Genomic DNA, 27,316 nt, shown 5'->3' with positions numbered 1-27,316 from the left:
TCCTGAGTCAGCATCCCACTGGTTTGAAAATCTGTAGCTAATCTGGTAATGTCCTTAATTTCCTCCTGCCTGTCAGTATTTCAAAGTGTTCATTTAGTTTCTTTTATCTTTATAATAACACTGACTACCATCTTTGAAAGTTCTGTTTAAGAAATGCTTAATGGGCAATGCAGGTTAGTAACTCCAAGGTCTGCGTGGCCTAGGCAGGTGAGATGGACAATTGCCTCACTACAGAAGCTTTTTATCATCAAACTCTAGTAAGTTTTGTGGATGGCAAGCTATATAGATGGTTGATGACTGGTTAGAAAATCATCTGGAATTTAGCCAGTTAAGCTACAGAAGTGGCTGGTGTTTCTAATTTTTTTCCACAGTGGAAAAATTGTTTTGCTTTTTCTGATAAAGCCACTAGGTATATCTAAAGAACCTCGGGCCGGACATGGTGCCTTAGGCCTGTAATCCCAACACTGGGAGACGGAAGCGGGTGGATCACAAGGTCAAGAGTTCGAGACCAGCCTGGCCAACACAGTGAAACCCCATCTTTACTAAGAATACAAACTTTTTTTTGTTCTGAGATGGAGTCTCGCTCTGTCTCTCAGGCTGGAGTGCAGTGGCTCGATCTCAGCTCCCTGCAACCTCTACTTCCTGGGTTCAAGCGATTTTCCTGCCTCAGCCTCCCAAGTAGCTGGGACTACAGGCATGTGCCACCGCACCCGGCTTAAGAATACAAAACTTAGCTGGGCATGGTGGCGTGTGCCTGTTATCACAGCTACTCAGGAGGCTGAGGGAGGAGAATCGCTTGAACGCAGGAGGCAGAAGTTGCAGTGAGCTGAGATCATGCCACTGCACTCCAGCCTGGGCGACCAGGCAACCAACCAACCTCAGGATGAACAATGCTTTGGAAATAATGCAATGTGTGACCTTGAGGAAATTTTGTTAAAATGGTGATCGTAGTAACAAGCACAGAGTTGTACTAATTAGTTGACTAGTATCTATGGAAAGTACTAGACACTCCCAAGTTTTCCAATTCTGGATTAAGAGAGGCAGGCTTTAAGAAAGAGATAACACTGACTACTCAAAGACTTTCTTTTATTAGTACGTGGGCTGGGATTGATGGGAAGGGATAGATGTAGTGGGCAACCATGGTTAGCATCGGATGCCCATCCCAATGGCCATGAATGTGCCAAAGGTGCCGCCACTCTGCATCATGGTTTTCCCAATGCCGCCCATCAGCTCTCGACCCCGCATTCCGATCCTGAGGAGGAAACCAAGATGGGGCTATTTGGTAACAAAAATACCAGAAAAAGTATTAACTGCTCCTTTCCAATTTTTTGCTAACACTAGTCTAGCAACCGCTACATCTCATTTTCCACTTACTGGATATTACCTCTTACTATCTGGGGTAGGTAATGAGAAGGAAAAAGAGTCATCTGGGTCTCCAGGGAATTCTTCTAGCTGCCTTCAGTTTGTGGAAGGCAGCAGATGCAGTGTAAAATACATAGGCAGAGAAACCAGTTTTTTGGACTGGTGTTGCCTGCAGGTTAAATAAGACCCAATACAGACATCTGTCTTTTAGTTTCTTGGTGTTAATGATTTTGGAGTAAGGTTGGGGTTCAAGAACCACCTCTGCAATTTACACGTAGTGTGAAGTGTAAAATGGGCATCTCAATATTATTTACAGGATTTTGAAAACTACAGTATTTCGCACAGTGCTTAACATAGAGTAAGTGCTCGGTAAATGGTAATTTACAATCTGGAGATATAGCAATAACAGCTTCTAAATGTGAAAATGACTTTCAGAGTGTAAAGTTTGACTGCTTTATCTCTGTTGTATCCTGTATCCAGAATAGTAAAACCGTTGAACAAGTTTCTTTCCTCATGCGCAAGCAATAGTAGTAACCAGTTACTGAGCACTTAATATGTGCCAGATTTTGTGCAAAGTGTGCTGATCGAATTTTTAGAACTCTATAAGGTAGACGCTACTGTCTTCATTCTACACTTAAGGAAATCCAGTCTCCAACTTGCCTAAAGTCACCGAACCAGTAAGAAAAGGGCCAGAAAGCATTTTGACTCTAAAGCTCAAATTCTTAAGCACTGACCCTTCCAACCTGACCTTTCAGACTGAAGGTGGTTTGGAATGAGTCTGGCTCGCGATGGGACAGAGAGGGACGTCGAAAGGATTAGGAGGCTGTGTTCAGGCTCCAGACCGAATGGGGTAGGGCCGGAAAATCTGGTTGTCCTACCCAGAGATCACCGCCCGCGCCCCTCACCTGAGACAGGAAAAGGTGCCGAAGAGCGCCCCGGCCGCCATGCCCACGGCGCAACCCATCACGAAGCCCATCTTGACGCGGTCGAAGCAGCTTGGCTGGGACTGTCCGTAGGGACCCACGGCCACCGGCATCTGCGGGGGATAGGAAAGTGTGGGCCCAGGCGCTGGCCCAAGAGTCGGGCGGGGACGGAGGCGGCAGGCGGGAAGTGGGCCCAAGGGCTCGGGGGAAGTCAGGGAAGGAAAATCCATGGGTAACCCGACTCCAACACCCTCTTCGCGTTCCGACCCCGCGTCGCCCTGCGCCTACCTCACCTCGCTCGCGGCCTCGGTCGCTCAGCTCTACGTCTCTCACGGAAAACGACGGGGAGGGCGCTCGAGGCCCGATGAATCGCTTCCGGATCGCCGGGAAGCACTTCCGGGAGCCTGGGGCCCAGGACTGCAGCCGCTTCGGAAGGTGGGCTCTGCCAGCGGGACCATGCTGCTCCGAGCCGCTTGGAGGCGGGCGGCAGTGGCGGTGACAGCGGCTCCAGGGCCCAAGCCTGCGGCGCCCACTCGGGGGCTGCGCCTGCGCGGTACGCTCGGGTCCCGCTCTCCGGGAGGCGCGGACCTGTCCCCTCCGCGCGGCGACGCAACTGAATATTCCGGAGCCTTCCTGTCCACCCTGCTGCTCAGACTCTCTGACCCTTTCTCTCAAACGACACATCCCTCAAACTTTCTTAGGCGGGTCCCCGAACGGTTGACTCCGGCGCACCAGCCCTCGCACCCTGCGCGACAGGCCCCCAGAGCCATGGAGGCGCGTCCTTCAGACCGCTCCTGGCCAAGTTACAGATGCTGCTCTGGGCTCCCGTGCAGACCGTTAGCTTCGGTCAGAAGGGGCTGCACCTACTCTGGCTCCACGTTCCTTCTAAATGGCTTCGCCCTTTACAGTCTTCCTCCCTAGGAGACCATTTGAATATCACCTCAACAGCCCCTCTAGGAACCCTCCCTCCCTCTCCTTTACCTCCTTTTACAGGGTGTCAGGTATCTTCTGCTGTTTTCTTTCCATTGAGATTCGACCCCAGCATCCCTTACACTTATCACACCCCCAGCCAGATTTTTCCTTCTGCCCTTTGGATGCCATGCGTTCATAGTTGCCTTCGGTCTTACTTGGCCACTCGTTCCATTTTTTGTCAGTTGGAGACCATGCTCCTCAGTCGGCTGTTACCGCAGATACAACCGCTGCCCCGGAGGCGGGACCAGTGCTGCGACCTCTCTATATGGATGTACAAGCTACAACTCCTCTGGTAAGGATGGAGCTTTTCCCAAGGCTGCTTATTAGGAAGTAAATGATGGGCGTGACCACGCAAAGCAATGGCTGAATCCCTGGAGAAGTGAGAGCCATGAAGGTGCGCTGGAAAAAGCACTGAGCCAGGAGTCAGGAGGCTTAAATTTGAGGCCACTGGCAGTGGCTTTACTACTCACCAGCAATTGACCTTGGTCAAATCACTTCAGCGCAGGCTCTGGAATGAGCGGAACCACCACTTAGTAACTGTGTGAACTTGGACAAGTTTTAAATGGGTTAAAAGACTAATGCAAGTTTTCACCAATGTTTGACAAGGGGTATTTGCCTAGGCCCTGTCCTGTCCCCAGCCCCTTGTAGATCACATTGCCTGGTGGGAATGGAAACACCAGCAGAAACAGATGTCGGAACAAGGCAGTGTTTGTAGACTACCTGAGGGGAGGCAGAACGATCTGAGTTGGGATGGGTTGTGAGTGGGAGTGTATTAGGTTGATAGTTGGTGGGTAGTTTTGTGGGAACAAAAGAATGTTTGAGGCCTCCTCTAGGCAGTGCCTGAGGGGTTGAGAGTGTCCTGAGGCAGGGTGGGCAGATCTGAGGGGTGGAGTGGGACCTAAATTGACGATGGGCTCAAGGAAAATGATCTGTTCTGTTGTGCTCAGGACCCCCGGGTGCTTGATGCCATGCTCCCTTACCTAATCAACTACTATGGGAACCCACACTCCCGGACACATGCATACGGCTGGGAGAGTGAGGCAGCCATGGAACGTGCTCGCCAGGTTAGTACACAGGAGTCTAGGAAGTCCTGCTCGCCAGGTTAGTACACAGGAGTCTAGGAGGTTCTAAGGTCAGACGGGGGCAGTGGCCTGTGGGAGGCATTTCCTTCTTGGTAGGTGTGCATGGAGGTAAAAATGGTTTTGGATTATTTCTGGAAGAGATTCAGAGAGCAGCCTTGGAGTTTGACTGCAGGCATTTGATAAGTTCCCATATTTCCTGGCTGAATGACTTGGGCAAGTTATCTAATTTCTCTAAGCCTTATTTTCCTCACATTTAAAATGGAGATTCTACTCTGTAGGGTTACTGGGTGGGTTAAATAAGACCATGTTGGTAAAGTGTTTATTAACACACCGATAAGAAGTACTATAAGTAGTAAGGGCTCAATAGTTCTTTTTTTTTTTTCTTTTTTTTTAAGAGATGGAGTTTTCACATGTGTTGCCCAGGTTGTAGTGCAGTGGTGTGCGATCTTGGCTCACTGCAACCTCTGCCTCCCAGGTTCAAGTGATTCTCCTGCCTCAGCCTCCCAAGTAACAGGTATTACAGGCACATGCCACCACACCTAGCTAATATTTTTGTATTTTTATTTATTTATTTATTATTATTATTTTTTGAGACAGAGTTTTGCTCTTGTTGCCCAGGCTGCAGTGCAGTGGCATAATCTTGGCTCACTGCAACCTCCGCCTCCCAGGTTCAAGCAGTTCTCCTACCTCAGCTTCCCAAGTAACTGGGATTACAGGCATGCGCCACCACGCCTGGGGAATTTTGTATTTTTAGTAGAGATGGGATTTCTCCATGTTGGTCAGGCTGGTCTTGAACTCCTGACCTCAGGTGATCCACCCATCTCGGCCTCCCAGAGTGCTGGGATTACAGGCGTGAGCCACCATGCCCGGCCTAATATTTTTGTGTTCTTAGTAGAAATGGAGTTTCACCATGTTGACCAGGTTGGTCTCGAACTCCTGACCTCAGGTGATCTTTCCACCTTGGCTTTCCAAAGTGCTGGGGTTACAGGGGTGACCCACCACACCTGGCCAATAGTTAATTAAAAAAAAAAAAAAAATTATTAGTTTGCATTGGGCTGGAAAAGAGCCTGGGATCTGGGATATAACTAGAATTTGATTCTAATAGGTGCAGAGCTTCATCCAGGGCAATTTGGTGAATGCAGTGGAGCTCTTCTTGCTCCAGGGCTGTCCCACCTGTGTCTGCAGCTCTATTTCTGCCTGGGGAACTGATGTTATATATCTCTGTTTCTTGACTTGCAGCAAGTAGCATCTCTGATTGGAGCGGATCCTCGTGAGATCATTTTTACTAGTGGTGCTACTGAATCCAACAACATAGCAATTAAGGTAAGAGAAGGGAACCAGAGGGCATATGTGGGCTTTCCTGACCTGGGAGATAGTGTCCGTCCACATCATTTGGACTGGTATATGTATTTCACAGCCACCCATCCCCACCCTATTGTGAAGAGACGGCTTACACTCTTTCTGATTTGTTGCTTCCTTTAACTCTTTGCAGTCTACTCTTTAAGTCTTTGCTTCTGTTGGTCTGAGTTGAGTGAGGTAATTGGATAGCAAAGGAGGTGGCCCTCAGGCCATTAACCACTTGTTTTTTTTGTCTGGCAGATACTTCAGAGACTGGATAATGGTGATTGAACCTTTTCTCCATTCTTTTTTTTTTTTTTTTTGAGAGAGAGTCTCACTCTCTTGCCAGGCTGGAGAGCAGTGGCACAATCTCGGCTCACTGCAACCTCCGCCTCCCAGGTTCAAGTGATTCTCCTGCCTCAGCCTCCCAAGTAGCTGGCACTACAGGCGCCCGCCACCATGCCCAACTAATTTTTGTATTTTTAGTAGAGACAGGGTTTCGCCATGTTGGCCAGAATGGTCTCAATCTCTTGACCTCATGATCCGCCTGTCTCGGCCTCCCAAAGTGCTGGGATTACAGGTGTGAGTCACCATGCCCAGCTTTTCTCCATTCTTTTTATCTAGTAACAACAAGTTATATGTGTGATTTCAAGGCTGCCCTCCTCTCAGCCTTCCTTTTTCTTTCTAATGAGATCTATTTGCAACAAGTTCCTCCTGTTTCTTTAGATATCTCCATTTTGAAGTGCTTGTCTTTGTGGTGCCCTCCGCAGGCATTCACATGGTCACCCATTCTGGGATCAGTCATTTTGTCCTTGGTACATAAAAGATTTTGGTGCTAATGCAAGGAAAATGATACTTTTAGTAGTCATGTTGGTGTTTCATAGAACATAATCACATTTCACTGGGCCTGGTTGCCAGGATTACTTGAGTAAATGCCAAGGCTCTGAAAAACTGTGGCTTGCTGTAGTTTGAACTCTGGCTCCACTCGGTCTTATCTTTGTCTTTGAACTGTGCTTCCAGCATTGGTTTATTTGACCTTGGCCTGTATGTAGGAGGCCTAGGACGGGCTTCAGGGTCATCAGCACTCTGCCTGATCATGTTAGCAGGAAGACGTCTTTCCTTGGGACTGCAGAGACCACAGAGTCAGGGTGAAGTTTCCTCCAAAGGTGGAGATGATTTCTGAAATGGAGAGCATTTTCAAAACTTTGAAACTATTTTCTTTGGAAGTCTCCATAGATTCCAAACCTACAGGTCAAGGATCGCTAAGAGTACCTATGGTGGTGTTTCTTTTAATCTCCATAATTGTTAGAGTAAAATAATCTGTAAGTTATTAAAGAAATCTACGTCATGGATAACTGTGATAAAATAAGGTGTGTGGGTGGTGAAATGTCATCTAAATGAAATTTTTATAAACAACTGTAACATTTTGAACTACCATCACCATCCCACAACCATTTTTTTTTTTTTTTAGACAGAGTCTTGCTCTGTCGCCCAGGCTGGAGTGCAGGCGCATGATCTTGGCTCACTGCAAGCTCTGCCTCTTGGGTTCATGCCATTCTCCTGCCTTAGCCTCCTGAGTAGCTGGGACTATAGGCGCCTGCCACCACGCCCGGCTAATTTTTTGTATTTTTAGTAGAGATGGGGTTTCACCATGTTAACCAGAATGGTCTCGATTTCCTGACCTCGTGATCCTCCCGCCTTGGCCTCCCAAAGTGCCCCACAACCATTTTTACATTACTGATGTAAATACTTTTTGGGATAAAATAGAGTATAAATCAATTATACATGTTTCTCATTTATGTTCTTTGTCCTCATGAACAGACCACTTTTACATAGTTATAATTTTGGCCTGTATGTTTTAATATTCTGCTTCTATTTTATTTATTTATTTATTTTTTAACAAGCCAGGGTCTCGGCCGGGCCCAGTGGCTCACACCTATAATCCGAGCACTTTGGGAGGCTGAGATGGGCAGATCACCTGAGGTCAGGAGTTCGAGACAGGCCTGACCAAGATGGTAAATCCCCATCTCTACTAAAAATGCAAAAACTAGCCAGGCGTGATGGCGCACGCCTGTGATTCCAGCTACTTGTGAGGCTGAGGCAGGAGAATCCCTTGAACCCAGCAGGCGAAGGTTGCGATGGGCTGAAATGGCACCACTGTACTGTATCCTGGGCAACAAGAGCGAAACTCTGTCTCACAAAAAAAAAAAAAAAAAGACACGGTCTTACTCTGTCACCTAGGCTTGGGTGCAGTGGCACAATCACAGCTCACTGGAGCCTTGAACTCCTGTACTCAAGCGATCCTCTCATCTTAGCCTCACAAGTAGCTAGGCTTACAGGCGTGTACTAGCGTGCCTGGCTAATTTTGTTATTTTAATTTTTGTAGAGATGGAGGTCTCACTATGTTGCCCAGGCTGGTCTTGAACTCCTGGGCTCACGTGATCCTCCTGCCTTTGCCTCCCAAAGTTCTGCGATTATTCCCTTGAGCCACTGCACCTGGCTTTGTATTCTGCTGTTAAAGGTAATGTTCTTTTATAAGCTCTGGGGGGAGATGCACATTTTCTTTTAAGTTTTCAGTTTTTGAAAAATAATTCTGTCTCATGGTGTGTTTTTTTAAAACCAATGGAAAAATTTAAAATGAAGTGTAGGCATTGGGTCACACCTGTAATTGTAGCACTTTGGGAGGCCGAGGCAGGCAGGTTGTCTGAGCTCTGGAGTTCAAGACCACCCTGGGCAAAATGGGAAAACCCCATCTCTACTAAAAAAATACAAAAAATTAGCCAGGTGTGGTGGCCATAATCCCAGCTACTTGGGAGGCTGAGACACGAGAATTGCTTGAACTCGAGAGGCAGAGTTGCAGTGAGCTGAGATCATGCCACTGCACTCCAGCCTGGGTGACAGAATGAGACCGTCTCAAAAAAATAAATAAATAAAAATAAAATGAAGTATAAATCTTCCTCTCCTTCCCCGAGGACCCCGATCCCTGATCCTGTTCTACAAAGTTGATACTATTAATTCTTTTTTTTTTTTCTTTTTCAAGGGAGAGTCTCGCTGTGTCACCCAGGCTGGAGTGCAGTGATGTAATCTTGGCTCACTGCAACTTCTGCCTCCAGGGTTCAAGTGATTCTCCTGCTTTATCCTCCCAAGTAGCTGGGATTACAGGAGCCTGCTACCACGCCCAGCTAATTTTTGTATTTTCAGTAGAGACAGGGTTTCACCATGTTGACCAGGCTGGTCTCGAACTTCTGACCTCAGGTGATCCGCCTACCTCAGTCTGCCAAAGTGCTGGGATTACAGGTGTGAACCACCGCTCCTGGCCCTTCTTTTTTTTTTTCCCCCTTTTTTCTGTTTTTTTAAGACAGAGTCTTGATCTCACCTAGGCTGGAGTGCAGTAGCCAGATCTCAGCTCAAGGCAGCCTTGACCTCCTTGGCTCAGGTGATCCCCCTGAGTAGCTGGGACTACATGCCAGGCTATTTTTTTTTTTTTTTTTTTTTTTTTTTTTAGTATAGATGAAGTCTCACTATGTTGCCCAGGCTGGTCTTGAACTCCTGAGCTCAAGTGATCCTACCACCTTAGCCTCCCAAAGTGGTGGGATTACAGGCATTGACTACCACTACATCCAGCCCCCTTTTTTTCTTTTTCTTCTTTTTTTTTTTTTGAGACAAAGTCTCGCTCGTCGTCCAGGCTTGAGTGCAGTGGCTCGATCTCGGCTCAATGCAAGCTCCACTTCCCAGGTTCATGCCATTCTCCTGCCTTAGCCTCCCAAGTAGCTGGGACTACAGGCCCCCGCCAGCATGCCTGGCTAATTTTTTGTATTTTTAGTAGAGACGAGTTTCACTGTGTTAGCCAGAATGGTCTCGATCTCCTGACCTCGCGATCTGCCCGCCTCGGCCTCCCAAAGTGCTGGGATTACAGGCGTGCACCACCGCGCCTGGTCTCTATTTTCTTTTTTCTTTCTTTTAAATTAATTAATTTATTTATTTTGAGATGGAGTCTCACTCTGTCACCCAGGTTGGAGTGCAGGGGTGTGATCTCGGCTCACTACAACCTCTGCCTCCCAGGTTCAAGCGATTCTCCTGCCTCAGCTTCCTGAGTACCTGGGATTACAGGTGTGTGCCACCACACCTCACTAATCTTTGTATTTTTATTTATATTTATTTATTTATTGAGACAGAGTCTCGCTCTGTCGCCCAGGCTGGAGTGCAGTGGCTGGATCTCAGCTCATTGCAAGCTACGCCTCCTGGGTTTACGCCATTCTCCTGCCTCAGCCTCCCGAGTAGCTGGGACTACAGGCGCCCACCACCTCGCCTGGCTGGTTTTTTTGTATTTCTTAGTAGAGACAGGGTTTCACCGTGTTAGCCAGGATGGTCTCAATCTCTTGACCTCGTGATCTGCCCGTCTCGGCCTCCCAAAGTGCTGGGGTTACAGGCTTGAGCCACTGTGCCCAGCCTATTTATTTTTTGAGACAGAGTTTCACTCTTGTTGCCCAGGCTGAAGTACAATGGCGCAACCTCGGCTCACTGCAGCCTCTGACTCCTGGGTACAAGCGATTCTCCTGCCTCAGCCTCCAGAGTATCTGGGATTACAGGCATTTACTACCACACCTGGCTAATTTTTGTATGTTTTTTAAGTAGAGACAGGGTTTCTCCATGTTGATCAGGCTGGTCTCGAACTCCCGACCTCAGGTAATCTGCCCTTCTCAGCCTCCCAAAGGGCTGGGATTACAGGTGTGAGCCACCGCACCCGGCCATTTTTGTATTTTTAGTAGAGACGGGGTTCCACCATGTTCGTCAGGCTGGTCTCAAACTCCTGATCTCGTGATTGATTGCCTGCCTCAGCCTCCCAAAGTGGTGGGATTACAGGCATGAGCCACCGCACCTGGCGTCCTTTTTTTTTTTTTTTTTTTTTTTTTTGAGACAGAGTCTCACTCCGTTGCCCAGGCTGGAGTGCAATAGCACTCTTGGCTCACTGCAACCTCCACCTCCTGGTTTCAAGTGATTCCCCTCCCTCAGCCTCCTGAGGAGTTGGGATTATAGGTGCGTGCCACCGGGCCTGGCTTATTTTTTTATTTTTAGTAGAGATGGAGTTTCCACATGTTGGCCAGGCTGGTCTCAAACTCCTGACCTTAGGTGATCCACCCGTCTCGGCCTCCCAAAGTGCTGGGATTACAGGCGTGAGGCACTGCACCTGGCCACTGTTTTTTTTCTTAAATGAGATAAATGGTTTTTTTAGTTTCTTGTAATAGTTGAAATTCCAGAAATTTTTTAATGTACCTTTATTGTTTCTTCTGATATTAACAGTAATACCTACTTATGACTTTGTTTACTGTTATATCACTGGCACCTAGAAAATTACTTGGGATACTGGAGGTGCTAAATATTGGTTGAATGAATGAATCATAAATTCCAATAATATAGAGAACTCTAAATACATTTTCACTGTTAATTTGCTGTATATTTCTCCAGATTTTTAAATACCTACGTTAACCTGTGTGCTATTATTATTTTAATAGATTTCATTTTTTATAGCAGTTTTAGGTTCACAGCAAAATTGAAAGGAAGGTACAGAAATTTCCTATATATGCCCTGCCCCCAGGTATGCACAGCCTTCTGCCATTATTAGCATCTTCCATCAAGTGGTACATTTGTTCCAATTGACGACCTGGTATGGATACATCATTATCACCCAAAGTCCATAGCTTACATGAGGAATCACTGGTGGTGTACATTCTGTGGGTTTGGACAAATGTGATTTATTCTAGTGAATTACTGAACTTGAGCAGGCTTCAGGAAGCCCTGAATTTGTATTTGACTGGGCAGAAGTATGGGTAGCTTGAGACCCCTGGGACTTATGTCTGGTATCTGAACTAGGGGCAGTCTTACGTGATTGAGCCCTTAATCCATGGGGTTTTCACTAAGTCTGCAGAGTTAGCCTCAGAATTGAATTAAAGGATACTCAGTTGGTATGAAAGAACTGGTGTTGGAGCATACTGTTCTTGCCCATTTTTCCTTTACAAATGATGTTGAAGTCATTGCTGTCTCTGTGAGTATGTTCTCCTTCCATCTATCACCACCAATTTCTAGGGGGTGGCCCGATTCTACAGGTCACGGAAAAAGCACTTGATCACCACCCAGACAGAACACAAATGTGTCTTGGACTCCTGCCGTTCACTGGAAGCTGAGGGCTTTCAGGTCACCTACCTCCCAGTGCAGAAGAGTGGGATCATTGACCTAAAGGTAGGAGTGGCTATTGGCAGGAGGAGCAAAAATGGAGGAACTTGGCTTCACCTTGTAAATTTCTCTTTTGGGCCCTAGCTGGAGCTTGAAGGAATAGATCTAACAGTTAGGATGAAGTTTAGAGAAATGGGCCTGGCAGAGAATGAGATCATGTTCCCCTTGAGTGTGTACTGTCCTCCTTTTCTCTGGAGGACTTGTTTCTTTTTCTTTTCTTTTTTTTTTTTTTTTTGAGATGGAGTCTCGCTGTTTTGCCCAGGCTAGAGTGCAGCTCACTACAAGCTCCGCCTCTTGGGTTCACACCATTCTCCTGCCTCAGCCTCCCAAGTAGCTGGGATTGCAGGCGCCCACCACCACGCCCAGCTAAATTTTTGTATTTTTAGTAGAGACGGGGTTTCACCGTGTTAGCCAGGATGGTGTCGATCTCCTGACCTCGCGATCTGCCCGCCTCAGCCTCCCAAAGTGCTGAGATTACAGTCATGAGCCACAGTGCCCGGCCTTCCTTTTTTCTTTTTTTTGAGGCAAAGTCTCGCTCTGTCATCCAGGCTGGATTGCAGTGGTACAATCTCGGCTTACTGTAACTTCCACCTACTGGGTTTAAGCATTTCTCCTGCCTCAGGCTCCAAAGTAGCTGGGACTACAGGTGTGCACCACCAGGCCCAGCTAATTTTTGTATTTTTAGTAGAGATGGAGTTTCTCCATGTTAACCAGGCTGGTCTTGAACTTCTGACCTCAGGTGATCCACCCGCCTCAGCCTCCCAAAGTGCTGGGATTACAGGCGTGAGCCATTGCACCCAGCCTTGATTGGCTTTTTTTACTAATCATAAGTCTTTGGGAATTCATTCCTTGCTGCATGTGCCAGTAGTTTGTTCCTTTTGATTGATAAGTAGTAGTCCATGTTATGGGTGTACCAAAATCATCTGTTGAAGGAAATCTGGGTAGTTTCTAGGTTTTTGCTATTATGAATAAAGTTACTGTGAACATTTATGTAAGATGTTTTGTGAATTTAATTTTCATTTCTCTGGGATAAATGCCCCTGCGTACAGTTACTGGGTTGTATGGTAATTTCATGTTTAGTTTGATGAGCAACAGAAACTGTCAAATTCTTTTCCAAAGTGGTTGTGACATTTACATTCCCACTAACAATGTATGAACCATTCAGAGTCTGTGCATCCTCACCCCAACATTTTTTGTTGTCACTGTTTTTCTATTCAGATAGGTATGTAGTATAAAACTCCTTTTCATGACTAAGCTTGCCTATATTCTGATTTAGGAGGACTTTGTTTGCACTATCTAGTCACCTTACTCCTGCATATCCCTAGGAACTAGAGGCTGCTATCCAGCCAGATACTAGCCTGGTCTCAGTCATGACTGTGAACAATGAGATTGGAGTGAAGCAGCCCATTGCAGAAATAGGTGAGTATCATGGCTTATCCCTGATCCCTGCCCACTATGGGGGTCTGTATGATGTAGTAGACTGAGAGCTGTAATACTCTGTGGAGTGTAGTTAGGAAATCAAGTGAAAGAGAGCCTAAGTACTTTGTTCAAGGACATTGTAAGTATCACAGGCAGTATTTGAATCCAGGTCTATTACCATTTTTTTTTTTTTTTCATTGAGAAAGAGTTGCCTAGGCTGGAGTGCAGTGGTGTGATCTCAGCTCCTTACAACCTCCACCCCCTGGGTTCAAATGATCCTCCTGCCTCAGCCTCTCAAGTAGTGGGACTACAGGTGTGCACCACTATGCCTGGCTAATTTTTGTATTTTTAGTAGAGATGGGGTTTTGCCATGTTGGCCAGACTGGTCTCGAACTCCTAACCTCAGGTGATCTGCCCTCCTTGGCGTCCCAAAGTGCTGGGATTACAGGCATGAGCCACTGCGCCCCGCCAGGTCTAGTACCTTTTATAGTTTTTAATTTTATTGCAGTTGCTGCCAAAACCAACCACAAAACAAAAAAGCCTTCTACCCTTTTTCATTTTAGAACATCTTTTTATTATCCCCACATAGAGCTCACCCTGTAATTTCTTTAGGCACATTAGCACAAAGATCTCTTAATCTTTTTTTTTTTTTTTTTTTTTAATCAAAAGGGATCTAGAAACTAATCTGACATTTTGAAAGACTGGTGTTAATGAGGTGGTAAGAATCATATGCATGAGAGTATCAGGAGTGTTTTGATCTGGTGTTTTGCCCTTCACCTTTTTTATTCTAAAGAAGGGAAGCTCCTGAGAGACAGAGGGAGGAAGGAGGAAGGGGGAGGAGAGAAGGAAAAGAGGAGGGAGAAGGGGTGGAAGGACGGAGGGGAGGAGTTTAATATTGACAGAGGTCATTTACTATTGTTGGAGATAATTCACAGTGCATTGTGGGACAGTGACAGATGACTTTCCAACATTGTGCTGTGGGTCTTCCCCTCTGTTTCCTCAGGGCAGATTTGCAGTTCCAGAAAGGTGTATTTCCATACTGATGCAGCCCAGGCTGTTGGAAAAATCCCACTTAATGTCAATGACATGAAAATTGATCTCATGAGCATCAGTGGTCACAAAATCTACGGTCCCAAAGGTACCAGCCCCTCTAGAGTTCTTTCTGTACCTTCCAGCAAGACCTTTGATAGGTGTTTGTCAGAGTCATTTGGGACTACTGTTGCTCTCAGAGGAAGTTGTACATTCAGAGTCCCTTGTAGAATGCAAATGTCATTTAGCAATAGGCAGAAACACTTGCCTGTTTGTAGACCTTAGCAGTTACTATACATCAGGCCATTCTTTCTTGCTGACTTTAACAAATCCTTAGCAAGCATGTAGATCTTAATTTGGTTGAGGAAAAAGGGGTTTTGTGAAATCAAATTTATCTAGATAGGCCCAGCTATCTTGTTTTCCCCACTATGATGTGCAGAGCAACTATTTGAGTCCTTCATTCCCAGTGTCTTGCTATGGCTCAGGGGAAGATTGCATGGGATTTGACATCTCTTTGTGTTTATTATGATTAGGATTTTTTTTTTTTTTTTTTTTTGAGACGGAGTCTCTTTCAGTCGACCAGGCTGGAGTGCAGTGGTACGATCTGGGCTCACTGCAAGCTCCGCCTCCTGGGTTCACGCCATTCTCCTGCCTCAGCCTCCTGAGTAGCTGGGACTACAGGCACCGGCCACTACGCCTAGCTACTTTTTTTGTATTTTTCGTAGAGACGGAGTTTCACCGCATTAGCCAGGATGGTCTCCATCTCCTGACCTCATGATCTGCCCGTCTTGGCCTCCCAAAGTGCTGGGATTACAGGCATGAGCCACCACACCCAGCTATCTTTGTGTTTATTCTTAGAAGACTTCATAGTCTGTTATCCTGTTAGTCTCTCAGGGATACCTATTTGTTCCCTATGGTCCTATTGGAATGTGTTCAAGCTTGAGTTATGCCTCTTTCCCTTAACCCTCGGGAATAGACTGTTGTCCTCTGTTTTGTGAAGGTAACCATAAAATATCAATATAAAATATAACTCCTCTTTCTCAAGTGAGGGCCTTTTTTGGGTTGATGTGTGTGCTGGTATCCTTTTTGTACCTGCAGGGTGTGTTATCTGGGTGTATACCTTGTGGAAGTAGGTATAATAGCTTCTGGAAGTATGGAAGATGGCTTCTGAGGGTTCCCAGAGGTTGTAAAGAGTGTTTTTTGTGAGCTATTATTTCAAAAAGCTCAATAAGAATTCTGTCTTTTAATAAAATGTTGCTTTTATTGGCTTTTATTGTAGATAAGTCTTTTTGATAAAAACCAGTGAACTCAGGCTGGATACCCCATTCTTCATCATGTGCCTATTTCACATTATATGCCTGTGTTAAAACATCTCGTGGGCTGGGCACGGTGGCTCACGCCTATAATCCCAGCACTTTGGGAAGCCAAGGCAGGTGGATCACGAGGTCAGGAGTTCAAGACCAGACTTATCAACACGGTGAAACCTCATCTCTACTAAAAATACAAAAATTAGCTGGGTGTGGTGGCGTGTGCCTTTAATCCCAGCTACTCAGGAGACTGAGGCAGGAGAATCGCTTGAACCCAGGAGCCAGAGGTTGCAGTGAGCCGAGATTGCGCCACTGCCTGGGCGACAGGCAAGACTCCCTCTCAAAAACAAAAAAAAAATCTCATGTACTCCATAATATATATATCTCCTATGTACTCACAAAAATTAAAAAAAAAAAAACACCAATGAACTCATTGATCAGAAGCTCTGATCAACACTTACATGTGTACAGTTATCCCTCATTATCTGACCTCCTGCTTTCCAAGTCCAAAATCTAAATAGATTTAGATAATGTGATATTCTTCTCTGTCCAGACATGGTATTTGAGCACTTGCTGTTTGAATTTGGGAACTGCATAGACTCAGATAATATAAGATTCTTGAATTTTTTAAATTGGAGAAATGAAATAATTCTTAATAAATACAGTTTAGTACATTATTTTATTCATTTGTTTTATAGGGACAAGGTCTCACTCTGTTGCTCAGGCTGGAGTGCAGTGGTGCTATCCTACCTTGCCGCAGTTTCAATCTCCTGGGCTCAAGCAACCCTCCTACCCCAGCCTCACCAATAACTAGCACTACAGGTGTGCACCAACACCCTGGCTAATTTTTTTTTCTTTTTTTCTTTTTTTTTTTTTTTGAGACAAAATCTTACGCTGACGCCCAGGCTGAAGTGCAGTGGTATGGTCTTGGCTCACTGCAACCTCTGCCTCCCAGGTTGAAGGGATTCTCCTCCCTCAGCTTCCTGAGTAGCTGGGATTACAGGCCCACCGTGCCCAGCCACACCTGGCTAATTCTTTTTTTTTTTTTTTTGAGACGAAGTCTTGCTCTTGTCCCCCAGGCTGGAGTGCTATGACGAGATCTCGGCTCACTGCAACCTCTGCCTCCCGGGTTCAAGCGATTCTCCTGCCTCAGCCTCCTGAGTAGCTGGGATTACAGGTGCCTGCCACCATGCCTGGCTAATTTTTGTATTTTATTTTATTTTATTTTATTTTTGAGATGGAGTCTCACTCTGTCACCCAGTCTGGAGTATAGTGGCGCCATCTTGGCTCACTGCAAGCTCTGCCTCCAGGGTTCTTGCCATTGTCTTGCCTCAGCGTCCCGAGTGGCTGGGAGTACAGGTGCCTGCCATCACGCCCGGCTAATTTTTTTTGTGTGTGTATGTGTTTTTAGTAGAGATAGGGTTTCACTATGTTAGCCAGGATGGTTTCGATCTCCTGACCTTGTGATCCACCCGCCTCGGCCTCCCAAAGTGCTGGGATTACAGGCGTGAGCCACCACGCCTGGCCTAAGTTTTGTATTTTTAGTAGACATGGGGTTTCACTGTGTTGGCCAGGCTGGTCTCGAACTCCTGACCTCAGGTGATCCACCCCCTTCCGCCTCCCAAAGTGCTGGGATTACAGGCGTAATCCCGCTCACAGCCTAATGCCTGGCTAATTTTTAAAACAGTTTTTGTAAAGATAGAGGTTTCACTATGTTACTCAGGCTTGAATTCCTGACCTCAAGCAGCTCTCCTGCCTCAGTCTCCCAAAGTGCTGGGATTACAGGCATGACCCACTGCACCCAGTTTATTTAAAATCTGGTGTCCTTCATAATAAATTTGGAAACCACTGCCTTAATTTTTATAGTACCTCCATTCTCAGCATAAACAGTTTTTCTGTGTGGGAGAGGAACTATCAAGTGCCAATTCTATTCAGAAGCCCTGATTACTTGGTGAACAACTCCGCATGCCCATGCTCATATTTTGGCACAAAATTTCTGTAATTAGGCTTGTTTAGTCACAGGTTATACACATTTTTAAGTTTTTTGTTTTTTGAGTCAAGGTCACTCTGTTGCCCAACCTGGAGTGCAGTGAATGTCACGATCATAGCTCACTGCAGCCTTGACCTCCTAGGCTCACGTGATCCTCCTGCCTTAGCCTCCAGGGTAGCTGGGACTATAAATGCATGCCACCATGCCCAGCTAAATTTTAATTTTTTTTTTTTTGTAGACACGGTGTCTCACTATGTTTCTCAGGCTTGTCCCAAACTTCTGGTCTCAAGTGATTGTCCTTTCTTGGCCTCCCAGAGTGCTGGGATTATAGTCATGAGCTGCCATGCCTCACCAATTTTTTTTAATTTTAATTTTATTTTGAAAAAGTAATATTCATGTGGTTGAAAATTCAAAAACTACAAAAAGTGCACAGACAGCTGGGCGCAGTGGCTCATGCCTGTAATTGCGGCACTTTGGGAGGCCAAGGTGGGCGGATCACGAGGTCAGGAATTTGAGACCAGCCTGGCCGACATGGTGAAACCCAATCTCTACTAAAAATACCAGATTAGCCATGTGTGGTGGCAGGTGCCTGTAATCCCAGCTAATCAGGAGGCTGAGGCAGGAGAATCACTTGAACCCGGGAGGTGGAGGTTGCAGTGAGCCAAGATCGCGCCATTGCACTCCAGTCTGGGCAACAGAGCAAGACTCTATCTCAAAAAAAAAAAAAAAAGGCACAGACAAAAGTCTACCTGTCACCTCTGTCCTCCAGCTATGCAGTTCCCTTCTGGGGAGATAATTTCTTTTTTTTTTTTCTGATTTTTTCTGGTTATGGGGAGGCAATTTCTTGGGTTTTTCTACAATTACCTATGTGTTTACAAACAAGTATATACTTCTCCACCTTTCTTTTTTATCCAGATGATAGCATACTGTACTCACTGTTTTGATCTTGCATTTCTCACCTAATAATACATCTTTTTTTTTTTTTTTTTTTTTTTTTTTTTTTAATTGCGACAGTCTTGCTGTGTCACCCAGGCTGGAGTGCAGTAGTGTAATCTTGGTTCACTGCAACCTCTGGCTCCCAAGTTCAAGCAATTCTCCTGCCTCAGCCTCCTGAGTAGCTGGGATTACAGGCACGTGCCACTACACCCAGCTAATTTTTGTATTTTTAGTAATTACGGGGTTTCACCATGTTGGTCAGGCTGGTCTCGAACTCCTGTCTTCATGATCTGCCCGCCTCAACTGCCCAAAGTGCTGGGATTACAGGTGTGAGCCACCATGTCCGGCCCATAATACATCTTTTTTTTTTTTTTTTATAATGGAGTTTCACTCTTGTTGCCCAGGCTAGAGTGCAATGGCACCATCTCAGCTCACCACAACCTCCACCTCCCTAATACCTGGGATTATAGGCATGTGCCACCACGCCTGGCTAATTTTGTATTTTTAGTAGAGACAGGGTTTCTCCATGTTGATTAGGCTGGTCTCGAACTCCCGACCTCAGGTGATCCGCCCGCCTCGGCCTCCCAAAGTGCTGGTATTACAGGCGTGAGCCACTGCGCCCGGCCAATATATTTTTTTTTTTTAAGCTAAAGCTAAAGTACTGACTTTATTTGAATTTCACCAGTTTTCTAACAATGTATCTTGGAGATTTTATGGTATCAGTTCAGAACAAGCTTCCTCTTTTTTTTGGAGACGGAGTCTTGCTCCGTCACCCAGGCTGGAGTGCAGTGGCATGATCTCAGCCCACTACAGCCTCTACCGCCTGGGTTCATCTCGTGTCTGAACCTCCCGAGTAGCTGGGATTACAGGCGCCTGCTACCATGCTTGGCTAATCTTTGTATTTTTAGTAGAGACAGGGTTTCACCATGTTGACCAGACTGGTTTCGAACTTCTGACCTCAGGTGATCTGCCCGCCTTGGCCTCCCAAAGTTGGGATTATAGGTGTGAACCACCACACCCGGCCTTCTTATTCTTTTATACACCTGCTTGGTAGTTCATTGTATGGACATGTCATAATCTATTTGACCATTACCTGATGATGGACATCTAAGTTGTTTCCAGTCTTTTTGCTATTATGAGTAATACTGTAATGTATGATGGCATTTCATATAGCATAGGGAGCTACTTTAAACCATTTTGATCATTACTCCTTCTGGCATTTATCTTCCAGATGTTAAATAATTTTCTAAATACTATGCTTTTACTGCTGTTTCTTCTTTTCCTTAAAATTTTTTATTTAGAAAAATTTCATGCTTACAGAAAAGTTGAAATAATATTTTGATCCCTTTGGAAAGATATATTTTGTTTTATCTACTTTTCTCTCTTTTTTTTGTCACAAACTTTGTTTCCCAGGGGTTGGTGCCATCTACATCCGTCGCCGGCCCCGTGTGCGTGTGGAGGCCCTGCAGAGTGGAGGGGGGCAGGAGCGGGGTATGCGGTCTGGGACAGTGCCCACACCCTTAGTGGTGGGGCTGGGGGCTGCGTGTGAGGTGGCACAGCAAGAGATGGAGGTATGGGGAGAGCAGTTCCCTCCTACAACTTCTTCCCCTGTGCTGGGTCTCCTATTTAGAGGCTTCTCAGCATGACTGAGGCAGATTTCAGTGGGGAGAGAAGGCTTAAGAAAACTCTTCCTTGTCCTGGTGCTGCCTACCTTGTTCTGAGGGAGGCATTATGAGCTCCAAAACCCATGGCCTTTTAGGAGTTATCAGCTCATTTATTTCTGGATAAGTAAATGAATCCTTTGTCCAGTTGTCAAGTGCCTTTTGCATACCAGGCACTATGCTCAGTACTGGAGATACAGTGTTCTCCATGAGTACATAGGATGATAGGTGGGGCTGATACATAGTCACTTCCGGTTATAGGAGAAGGGTTTCTCAAACTATGTCTTTCTGAGCTGGTTGATGGTTTTTGCCTAATCCTTCCCTCCCTGCTCTTTAGTATGACCACAAGCGGATCTCAAAGTTAGCAGAGCGGCTGATACAGAATATAATGAAGAGCCTTCCAGATGTGGTGATGAATGGGGACCCTGAGCACCATTATCCCGGTATGGACTTGCTCTTTCTATCCTCATTCTGGTAGAGGCTGAGACTCTGAGACCTGTCTCACAGTATTTCTTTCCTACAGGCTGTATCAACCTCTCCTTTGCATATGTGGAAGGGGAGAGTCTGCTGATGGCATTGAAGGACGTTGCCTTATCCTCAGGGAGGTGAGCTGGACAGCATAGACAGGGCCTGCGGCAGGGCCACTTAGAAGAGTCATGTAGGCTATTAAGCTTCCCAGTGTGGAGATGATAGGCATAAGACCTCTTGATTAAGGGTAAAGGTCATTTTGTAAGTGCCTCTTTTTTTTTGGTTGGCTGGGTAGCTGGGTACAGACTGAAGTTTACCACCCTAGGAAGGCTTCCTGGGGTAGAATTTTGTGCCTTTTATGGTCCCAGGGGATGTATGTATCTGTTCTGGGGTAACGCTAGCAGTTCTGTTACAGACCTCCAGATTTGAAGATGCTCCAAAGGCCACTAAGTGTTTGGCTGCCCTTCAGGCTGGTGCAGATGGTGTATTGTGTCCTGGGGAAGTGAGCACATGGTCCTCTGCTGCCTCTTCTTGTCAAACCCATGTGGTATCATGCTGTCACACTTCGCCAGTGTCCTTGCTCAAGGAAGTCATCCACCATGGGGGCCAGAGGAACTAGGTTCACACATCTAGGATGTGCAGGGTAGCATCAGGTCCTTTAGTTCTGCCAGATTAGAAGGTCTCTTGTTTTTTCCAGGGTATGACTCCAGGGCCCTGGGGGATGGGAACAAGACTGAGGGTTTGTGACTAAAAGCAGATGTGGATGATGAAGTGAACAAGGCTCGTGTCTCTCTCCTCAGTGCCTGCACCTCTGCATCCCTGGAGCCCTCTTATGTCCTCAGAGCAATTGGCACTGATGAGGATTTAGCGCACTCTTCTATCAGGTCAGTGAGTTGAGCTGCAACATTTATGAAAGGCATTCTCTTACATTTTTCATCTCCTATTACAGTTTTTTTCTTTTTCCACCCCGAAGTTTTTCTCAATCTAGTTCTCCTTATCTCTTCTCATAACCTTGTGAAAGTTTATAGAGCAGTGGTTCTCAGACTTCATTGAGTATCACCTGGGAAGTTTGTGAAATATGATATCTGAGTCCCACATTCAGATATTCTGATTCACTAGGTCTGGGGGAGGAGTAGAAAACATCTCAGGTCATTTTAATGTGGGTGATCCGTAGACCATGTTCTTTTTTTTTTTTTTTTTTGAGACAGAGTCTTACTCTGTCACCCAGGCTGGAATGCAGTGGCATGATCTCAGCTCACTGAAATCCCTGCCTTCCAGGTTCAAGCAATTCTCCTGCCTCAGCCTCCTGAGTAGCTGGGACTACTGACATGTGCCACCAGACACAGCTAATTTTTGTATTTTTAGTAGAGACGGGGTTTCACCATGTTGGCCAGGCTGGTCTCAAACTCCTGACCTCATGTGATCTACCTGCCTCGGCCTCTCAAAGTGTTGGAATTACAGGCGTGATCCACCATGCTTGGCCGATCTGTATACCATGTTCTGAGAAACTCTGCCCTAAAGGAAGGACCATGTTCTTCTCTCCGTATCTTTTGCGTTGTAGATCTTTAGTGAGTATTTGCGGAATGAATTTATCCTAGTGCCAGAGCTCTGATGGGGAGCCATTCTCCTGTGCCTTTTTTCAGGTTTGGAATTGGCCGCTTCACTACAGAGGAGGAAGTGGACTACACAGTGGAGAAATGCATTCAGCATGTGAAGCGTCTTCGAGAAATGAGGTATACATACTGTATCAGAGACCCTCTGGAAGAAACTATTGCTGTCTCCCCTCTTGTCCTTAGGCTATGTGTTTACACTGCCAATATCAAAGTTCAAGAGTACTTGGATTTTAGGATTTAGAGATTCCACAAAGCAAGAAAGTGGATCTTCTTGGCTACTTGCCTTCACAATGATAAAGTGTTTTTAAAAACTAAAGAACTAGGCCAGGCGTGGTGGCTCACGCCTGTAATCCCAACACTTTGGGAGGCTGGCCAAGGTGGGCAGGTCACCTGAGGTCAGAAGTTCGAGACGAGCCTGATCAACATGGAGAAACCCCGTCGCTACTAAAATACAGAAAAATTAGCCGGGTGTGGTGGCATATCCCTATAATCCCAGCTACTTGGGGGGCTGAGGCGGGAGAATCGCTTCAACCTGGGAGGGGGAGGTTGCGGTGAGCCAAGATTACGCTATTGCACTCCAGCCTGAGCAACAAGAGCCAAACTCTATCTCAAAATAATAATAATAATAATAAAATAAAGAACTAGATGAATACAGGTAATGCAGATAGTATATTTTTTTTTTTCCGAGACAAGTTCTTGCTCTGTTGTCCAGGCTGGAGTGCAGTGGCACAATCACACCTCACTGCAACTTGCACCTCCCAAGTTCAAGTGATCCTCCCACCTCAGCCTCCCAAGTAGCTGGTACTACAGGCATGTGCCACCATGCCTGGCTAGTTTTTGTATTTTTTGTAGAGACGGAGTTTTGCTGTGTTGCCTAGGCTGGTCTCAAACTCCTGGGCTCAAGCAGTCCTCCTGCCTTGGCTTCCCAAAGTGCTGGGATTACAGGCACAAGCCACTGCACCTGGCCCAGGTAGTATTCTTCATTATGATTATTATTATCTTTAGAGAAAGTGTCTCATTCTGTCACCCCAGCTGGAGTGCAGTGGCACAGTTGTAGCTCACTGTAACTTTGGACACTTGGGCTCAAGTTATCCTTCTGCCTCAGACTCCCAAGTAGCTAGGACTACAGTTGTGTGCCCCCACACATAGCTAATTTTAAAAATATATTTTTTGTGGCCGGGCACGGTGGCTCACGCCTGTAATCCCAGCACTTTGGGAGGCCAAGAAGGGCGGATTGTGAGCTCAGGAGATTGAGACCATCCTGGCTAACATGGTGAAACCCCGTCTCTACTAAAAATACAAAAAACTTAGCCAGGTGTGGTGGCAGGCACCTGTAGTCCCAGCTACTCAGAAGACTGAGGCAGGAGAATGGCATGAACCCAGGAGGCGGAGCTTGCAGTGAGCTGAGATCGTGCCACTGCACTCCAGCCTGGGCGACAGAGTGAGACTCCGTCTCAAAAAAAAAAAAAAAAAAAAAAAAAAAAAAAAAAATATATATATATATATATATATATATATATATATATTATATATATTGTAGAGATGGGGTCTCACTGTTTTTTCCAGGCTGGTCTCGAACTCCTGGGATCAAGCCATCCTCCTGCCTTGGCCTCCCAAAGTGCTGGGATTACAGGCATAAGCCACTGTGCCCAGTCCCTCATTATTTTTACGGATAGTATTTCTTTTCTTTTTTTTTTTTTTTTTTTGAGACCGAGTCTCGCTCTGTCGCCCAGGCTGGAGTGCAGTGGCCAGATCTCAGCTCACTGCAAGCTCTGCCTCCCGGGTTTTTTTACGCCATTCTCCTGCCTCAGCCTCCCGAGTAGCTGGGACTACAGGCACCCGCCACCTCGCCCAGCTAGTTTTTTGTATTTTCTAGTAGAGACGGGGTTTCACCGTGTTAACCAGGATGGTGTTGATCTCCTGACCTCTTGATCCGCCTGTCTCGGCCTCCCAAAGCAGTAGAAATGCTCCCAAAGGCATTTCTACTGACTACACGGCCAGCAAAGACTTTTATTTCCTATCTATGTGGCTTCAGCATCTGTGCCCTATGCCTTCTGACCCTTTACAAACTGAATGCAGCCTGGTCCCATTAGCTCTCAGAGTCTTATTTTGTGAGCCTATAATAATAAGTGGCCTTCCCTAAAGAGGAAGGACAGAAGGAGATGGCTAACTTTAAGGGCCATGGAAAATCTCATGAATAGAAAGGCATTCTGGGAATGTTTAGTGTAAAGAAGAGGGACATGTCAAGAATATAATGAAATTTGATAAAATTACCTGGTAAAATCTAAACCATAAAATCCCATATTCATAGCACACTGAAGTAATATCTGGTCTGGAAACATTATCCAAGATATCCAGGCTTCTGCTTGGGGATTGATCAGAGCTTGGCAGAGATTTCTTAGCAGCAGCTTTTGTGTGAGATGGGTTGCTCAGGTCTAAGATCCAAGGAATTCTTTTGGATATTGGAAGCACAGGCCAACTCTGGGGAGATGAAGCTGGCAAGAACTGGGTAAGGGTACAGCATACCAAGATAATTTAGGGTTAAGCTCCACCTCTAACTGGGAACTAGAACAAAACCAAGAAGCAAGTGCTGAAAAGCTGGTAATATGTGGTGGGCTGAAACTAGCTGCTTATACAAGTCTCAGGGGTCTTGGTTCCTCCAAGGGAAACCATGGCCATAAGCCTCTTACAAGTGGGATGAGAGCTTCAGGAATATGACCATGTTTGGTGTCCACTGGCTCAGGGCCCCACTGCAATTGAGCCTGAGGAACCTAGTTATTCTTGTTTGTTGGCAGCTGGGGAGAGCTCTCAGGAGAGCTGACAAGGACTTACAAGGAGCTGGGAAAGACTTGTTAACCACCTGTGTTAGGGTCTACCAGGGCAAGAGGCAGAGGACAGACAGGGACGGAAGGAGGCAAGCCATTGCTCAGGGCCTTGGTGCCAATGTTGTCCACTTCCTATCTAAGCCCTCACTCATTGAATGCCTCTTCTCTTTGGCAGCCCTCTCTGGGAGATGGTTCAGGATGGCATTGACCTCAAGAGCATCAAGTGGACCCAGCACTAGAAGAATAGGGCCCTGACTTTGTGCTGGTCTGGCCCCTCCTGCCTCACCAACCCATGCACAACCAGACACCTTGTTATGCCTAGTGGATGCTCCAGATTGGTATAGACCAGTTGACTTCAGCATCAGTCCACCTCTATGACAGAAACACAAGGAAACGTCTTTCCCTAGCTTCAGCTTCTTGGGTGTGGAGCACTCCCCATTTCTTCTCAGGTCTTACAGTGTGTGGACATTTTCATCCTGAAGCCATAGAGACATTTGTTATCATATTGCTGCTTGACACATCTGTGCTCTTGGTGAGGAGAGCAAGAGGAACCAGAAGTCTCTGGTCAGGGACCATGATGCTCTACATGGACATTTGAGTCTTCGTCTTCTGCTGCTGCTCGGCTGGACCAGCTTCTTTAACAGCAAGCATAATCCACTTTAATTTAATATTTTCTGTAGCTCCAAAGGGTATCTCTTCATATTGACTGCAGTCAGACGGAACGGACAGTTTCTTAGAGGGCTTGTCTCCTTTCTACCCTTGTCGTCTTTCCTTTCCTTTGACCTAATGGAGCTGGAAATATGCCTATGACTCCACCAGTTATTCTAATAATTTGTTTCCTTGAAAATTGTTAATTTCAAGACTGGAAAAATAAACTCACCTTCTATTTACTCTGTGGCTTTATGAGAGGTTGAGGGAGAAGTGGAATTGTGGAGAAGTCCGCCACTCCATCTGATTTGCATAAATGACTCAGTGGGCTTTTGTATCTCTTCATTTAACAATTTTTTGAATGCCTGCCAGGAGCCAGATTTGTTCTGGGTATTAGGAATACGCTGGTTAACAGGACCAAAAAAGACCCTGCCCTCACTGAGTTTTAAATTTTAGTGGAGAGATGGAAAATAAAAGTAAACAAATAAACAATGTTATAGATTGTGATAAGTGCTATGAAAGAATTAAGTGGTAAGAGGACATAACAGGGAAAACCTACCATGCTGGGTGTTTGAGGAAAGCTTTTCTGAAGAGGTAGTGCTTAAAAATATGAAGAGCTCACTAATCTAGGAATGCGAGGTGAGAGGGCCTGAAGTGTGATAAAGCACAAAGTATTATACTTCAGAAACCAAGAGAAGACCATTGTAACTAGAGCTTTTCATCTGTGGGTCTGAACCCATAGATGGATAGTTAACCAGTACTTAAAAAAGGAGAGAATATGGGGCCGGGCGCGGTGGCTCAAGCCTGTAATCCCAGCACTTTGGGAGGCCGAGGCGGGCGGATCACGAGGTCAGGAGCCCGAGACCATCCTGGCTAACATGGTGAAACCCCTCTCTACTAAAAATACAAAAAAATTAGCCGGGCATGGTGGTGCACGCCTTTAGTCCCAGCTACTCGGGAGGCTGAGGCAGGAGAATGGTGGGAGCCTGGGAAGCGGAGCTTGCAGTGAGCGTAGATTGTGCCATTGCACTCCAGCCTGGGTGACGGGGCGAGACTCCATCTCAAAAAAAAAAAAAAAAAAAAAAAAAAGGGAGGCCGAGACCGGCGGATCATGAGGTCAGGAGATCGAGACCATCCTGGCTAACACGGTGAAACCCCGTCTCTACTAAAAAAAAAAAATACAAAAAACTAGCCGGGCGTGGTGGCGGGCGCCTGTAGTCCCAGCTACTCGGGAGGCTGGGGCAGGAGAATGGCGTAAACCCGGGAGGCGGAGCTTGCAGTGAGCTGAGATCCGGCCACTGCACTCCAGCCTGGGAGACAGAGGGAGACTCCGTCTCAAAAAAAAAAAGGAGAGAACATGTTAAGAGTACATTTATACATATTTTAAGGATATATTTTGATTATATATTTGAATTTGTATACCAGGTTATAAATGTATTTCTTATTGTGGATAATGTTCAAAAAAGTTTAATTGCTCTTCATACTTGCCCGTAGCAGGGGGATAGGAAAGTT

The 27,316-nt window shown here is 46.0% G+C and overlaps 2 protein-coding genes across 5 annotated transcripts; one reads left to right on the top strand and one right to left on the bottom strand.

The window, feature by feature from the left end:
- Positions 1-1,068: 1,068 nt before the first annotated feature.
- ROMO1 (reactive oxygen species modulator 1) lies at positions 1,069-2,717 on the bottom strand. 2 transcript variants are annotated; one of them, XM_010386554.2, is made up of 3 exons: positions 2,579-2,717; positions 2,268-2,398; positions 1,069-1,252 (listed from the first exon to the last, which is right to left on the bottom strand). In XM_010386554.2, exons 2-3 carry the CDS (start codon positions 2,396-2,398, stop codon positions 1,144-1,146), a joined length of 240 nt encoding a protein of 79 aa, XP_010384856.1. In that variant the 5' UTR covers positions 2,579-2,717; the 3' UTR covers positions 1,069-1,143. The 2 variants fall into 2 exon arrangements, with proteins under 2 accessions (XP_010384856.1, XP_010384855.1); XM_010386553.2 differs by having other exon boundaries at positions 1,070-1,252; positions 2,574-2,701.
- NFS1 (NFS1 cysteine desulfurase) lies at positions 2,604-26,047 on the top strand. 3 transcript variants are annotated; one of them, XM_010386557.2, is made up of 13 exons: positions 2,604-2,720; positions 3,440-3,549; positions 4,205-4,321; positions 5,579-5,662; positions 11,762-11,914; positions 13,234-13,327; positions 14,331-14,465; positions 20,003-20,160; positions 20,588-20,693; positions 20,774-20,855; positions 21,519-21,602; positions 22,362-22,451; positions 25,332-26,047. In XM_010386557.2, exons 2-13 carry the CDS (start codon positions 3,523-3,525, stop codon positions 25,393-25,395), a joined length of 1,194 nt encoding a protein of 397 aa, XP_010384859.1. In that variant the 5' UTR covers positions 2,604-2,720; positions 3,440-3,522; the 3' UTR covers positions 25,396-26,047. The 3 variants fall into 3 exon arrangements, with proteins under 3 accessions (XP_010384859.1, XP_010384858.1, XP_030769990.1); XM_010386556.2 differs by having other exon boundaries at positions 2,673-2,838; XM_030914130.1 differs by lacking the exons at positions 22,362-22,451; positions 25,332-26,047 and having other exon boundaries at positions 2,673-2,838; positions 21,416-21,548.
- Positions 26,048-27,316: the final 1,269 nt, after the last annotated feature.

The sequence above is a fragment of the Rhinopithecus roxellana genome, chromosome 13, assembly GCF_007565055.1.
Source record: "Rhinopithecus roxellana isolate Shanxi Qingling chromosome 13, ASM756505v1, whole genome shotgun sequence".
Lineage (NCBI taxonomy): Eukaryota > Metazoa > Chordata > Mammalia > Primates > Cercopithecidae > Rhinopithecus > Rhinopithecus roxellana.
The sequence above is the reverse complement of the archived record's forward strand: the minus strand, read 5'-3'. Positions and strand labels throughout refer to the sequence as shown.

Coding starts and splice junctions, on each gene's coding strand:
- NFS1 (XM_010386556.2), top strand. CDS start 2,742: ATGCTGCTCCGAGCCGCTTGGAGGCGGGCGGCAGTGGCGGTGACAGCG. Junction 20,161..20,587: donor TGGCACAGCAAGAGATGGAG/GTATGGGGAGAG, acceptor CCTGCTCTTTAG/TATGACCACAAGCGGATCTC. Junction 22,452..25,331: donor AAGCGTCTTCGAGAAATGAG/GTATACATACTG, acceptor TCTCTTTGGCAG/CCCTCTCTGGGAGATGGTTC.
- ROMO1 (XM_010386554.2), bottom strand. CDS start 2,398: ATGCCGGTGGCCGTGGGTCCCTACGGACAGTCCCAGCCAAGCTGCTTC. Junction 1,253..2,267: donor GGCACCTTTTCCTGTCTCAG/GTGAGGGGCGCG, acceptor TTTCCTCCTCAG/GATCGGAATGCGGGGTCGAG.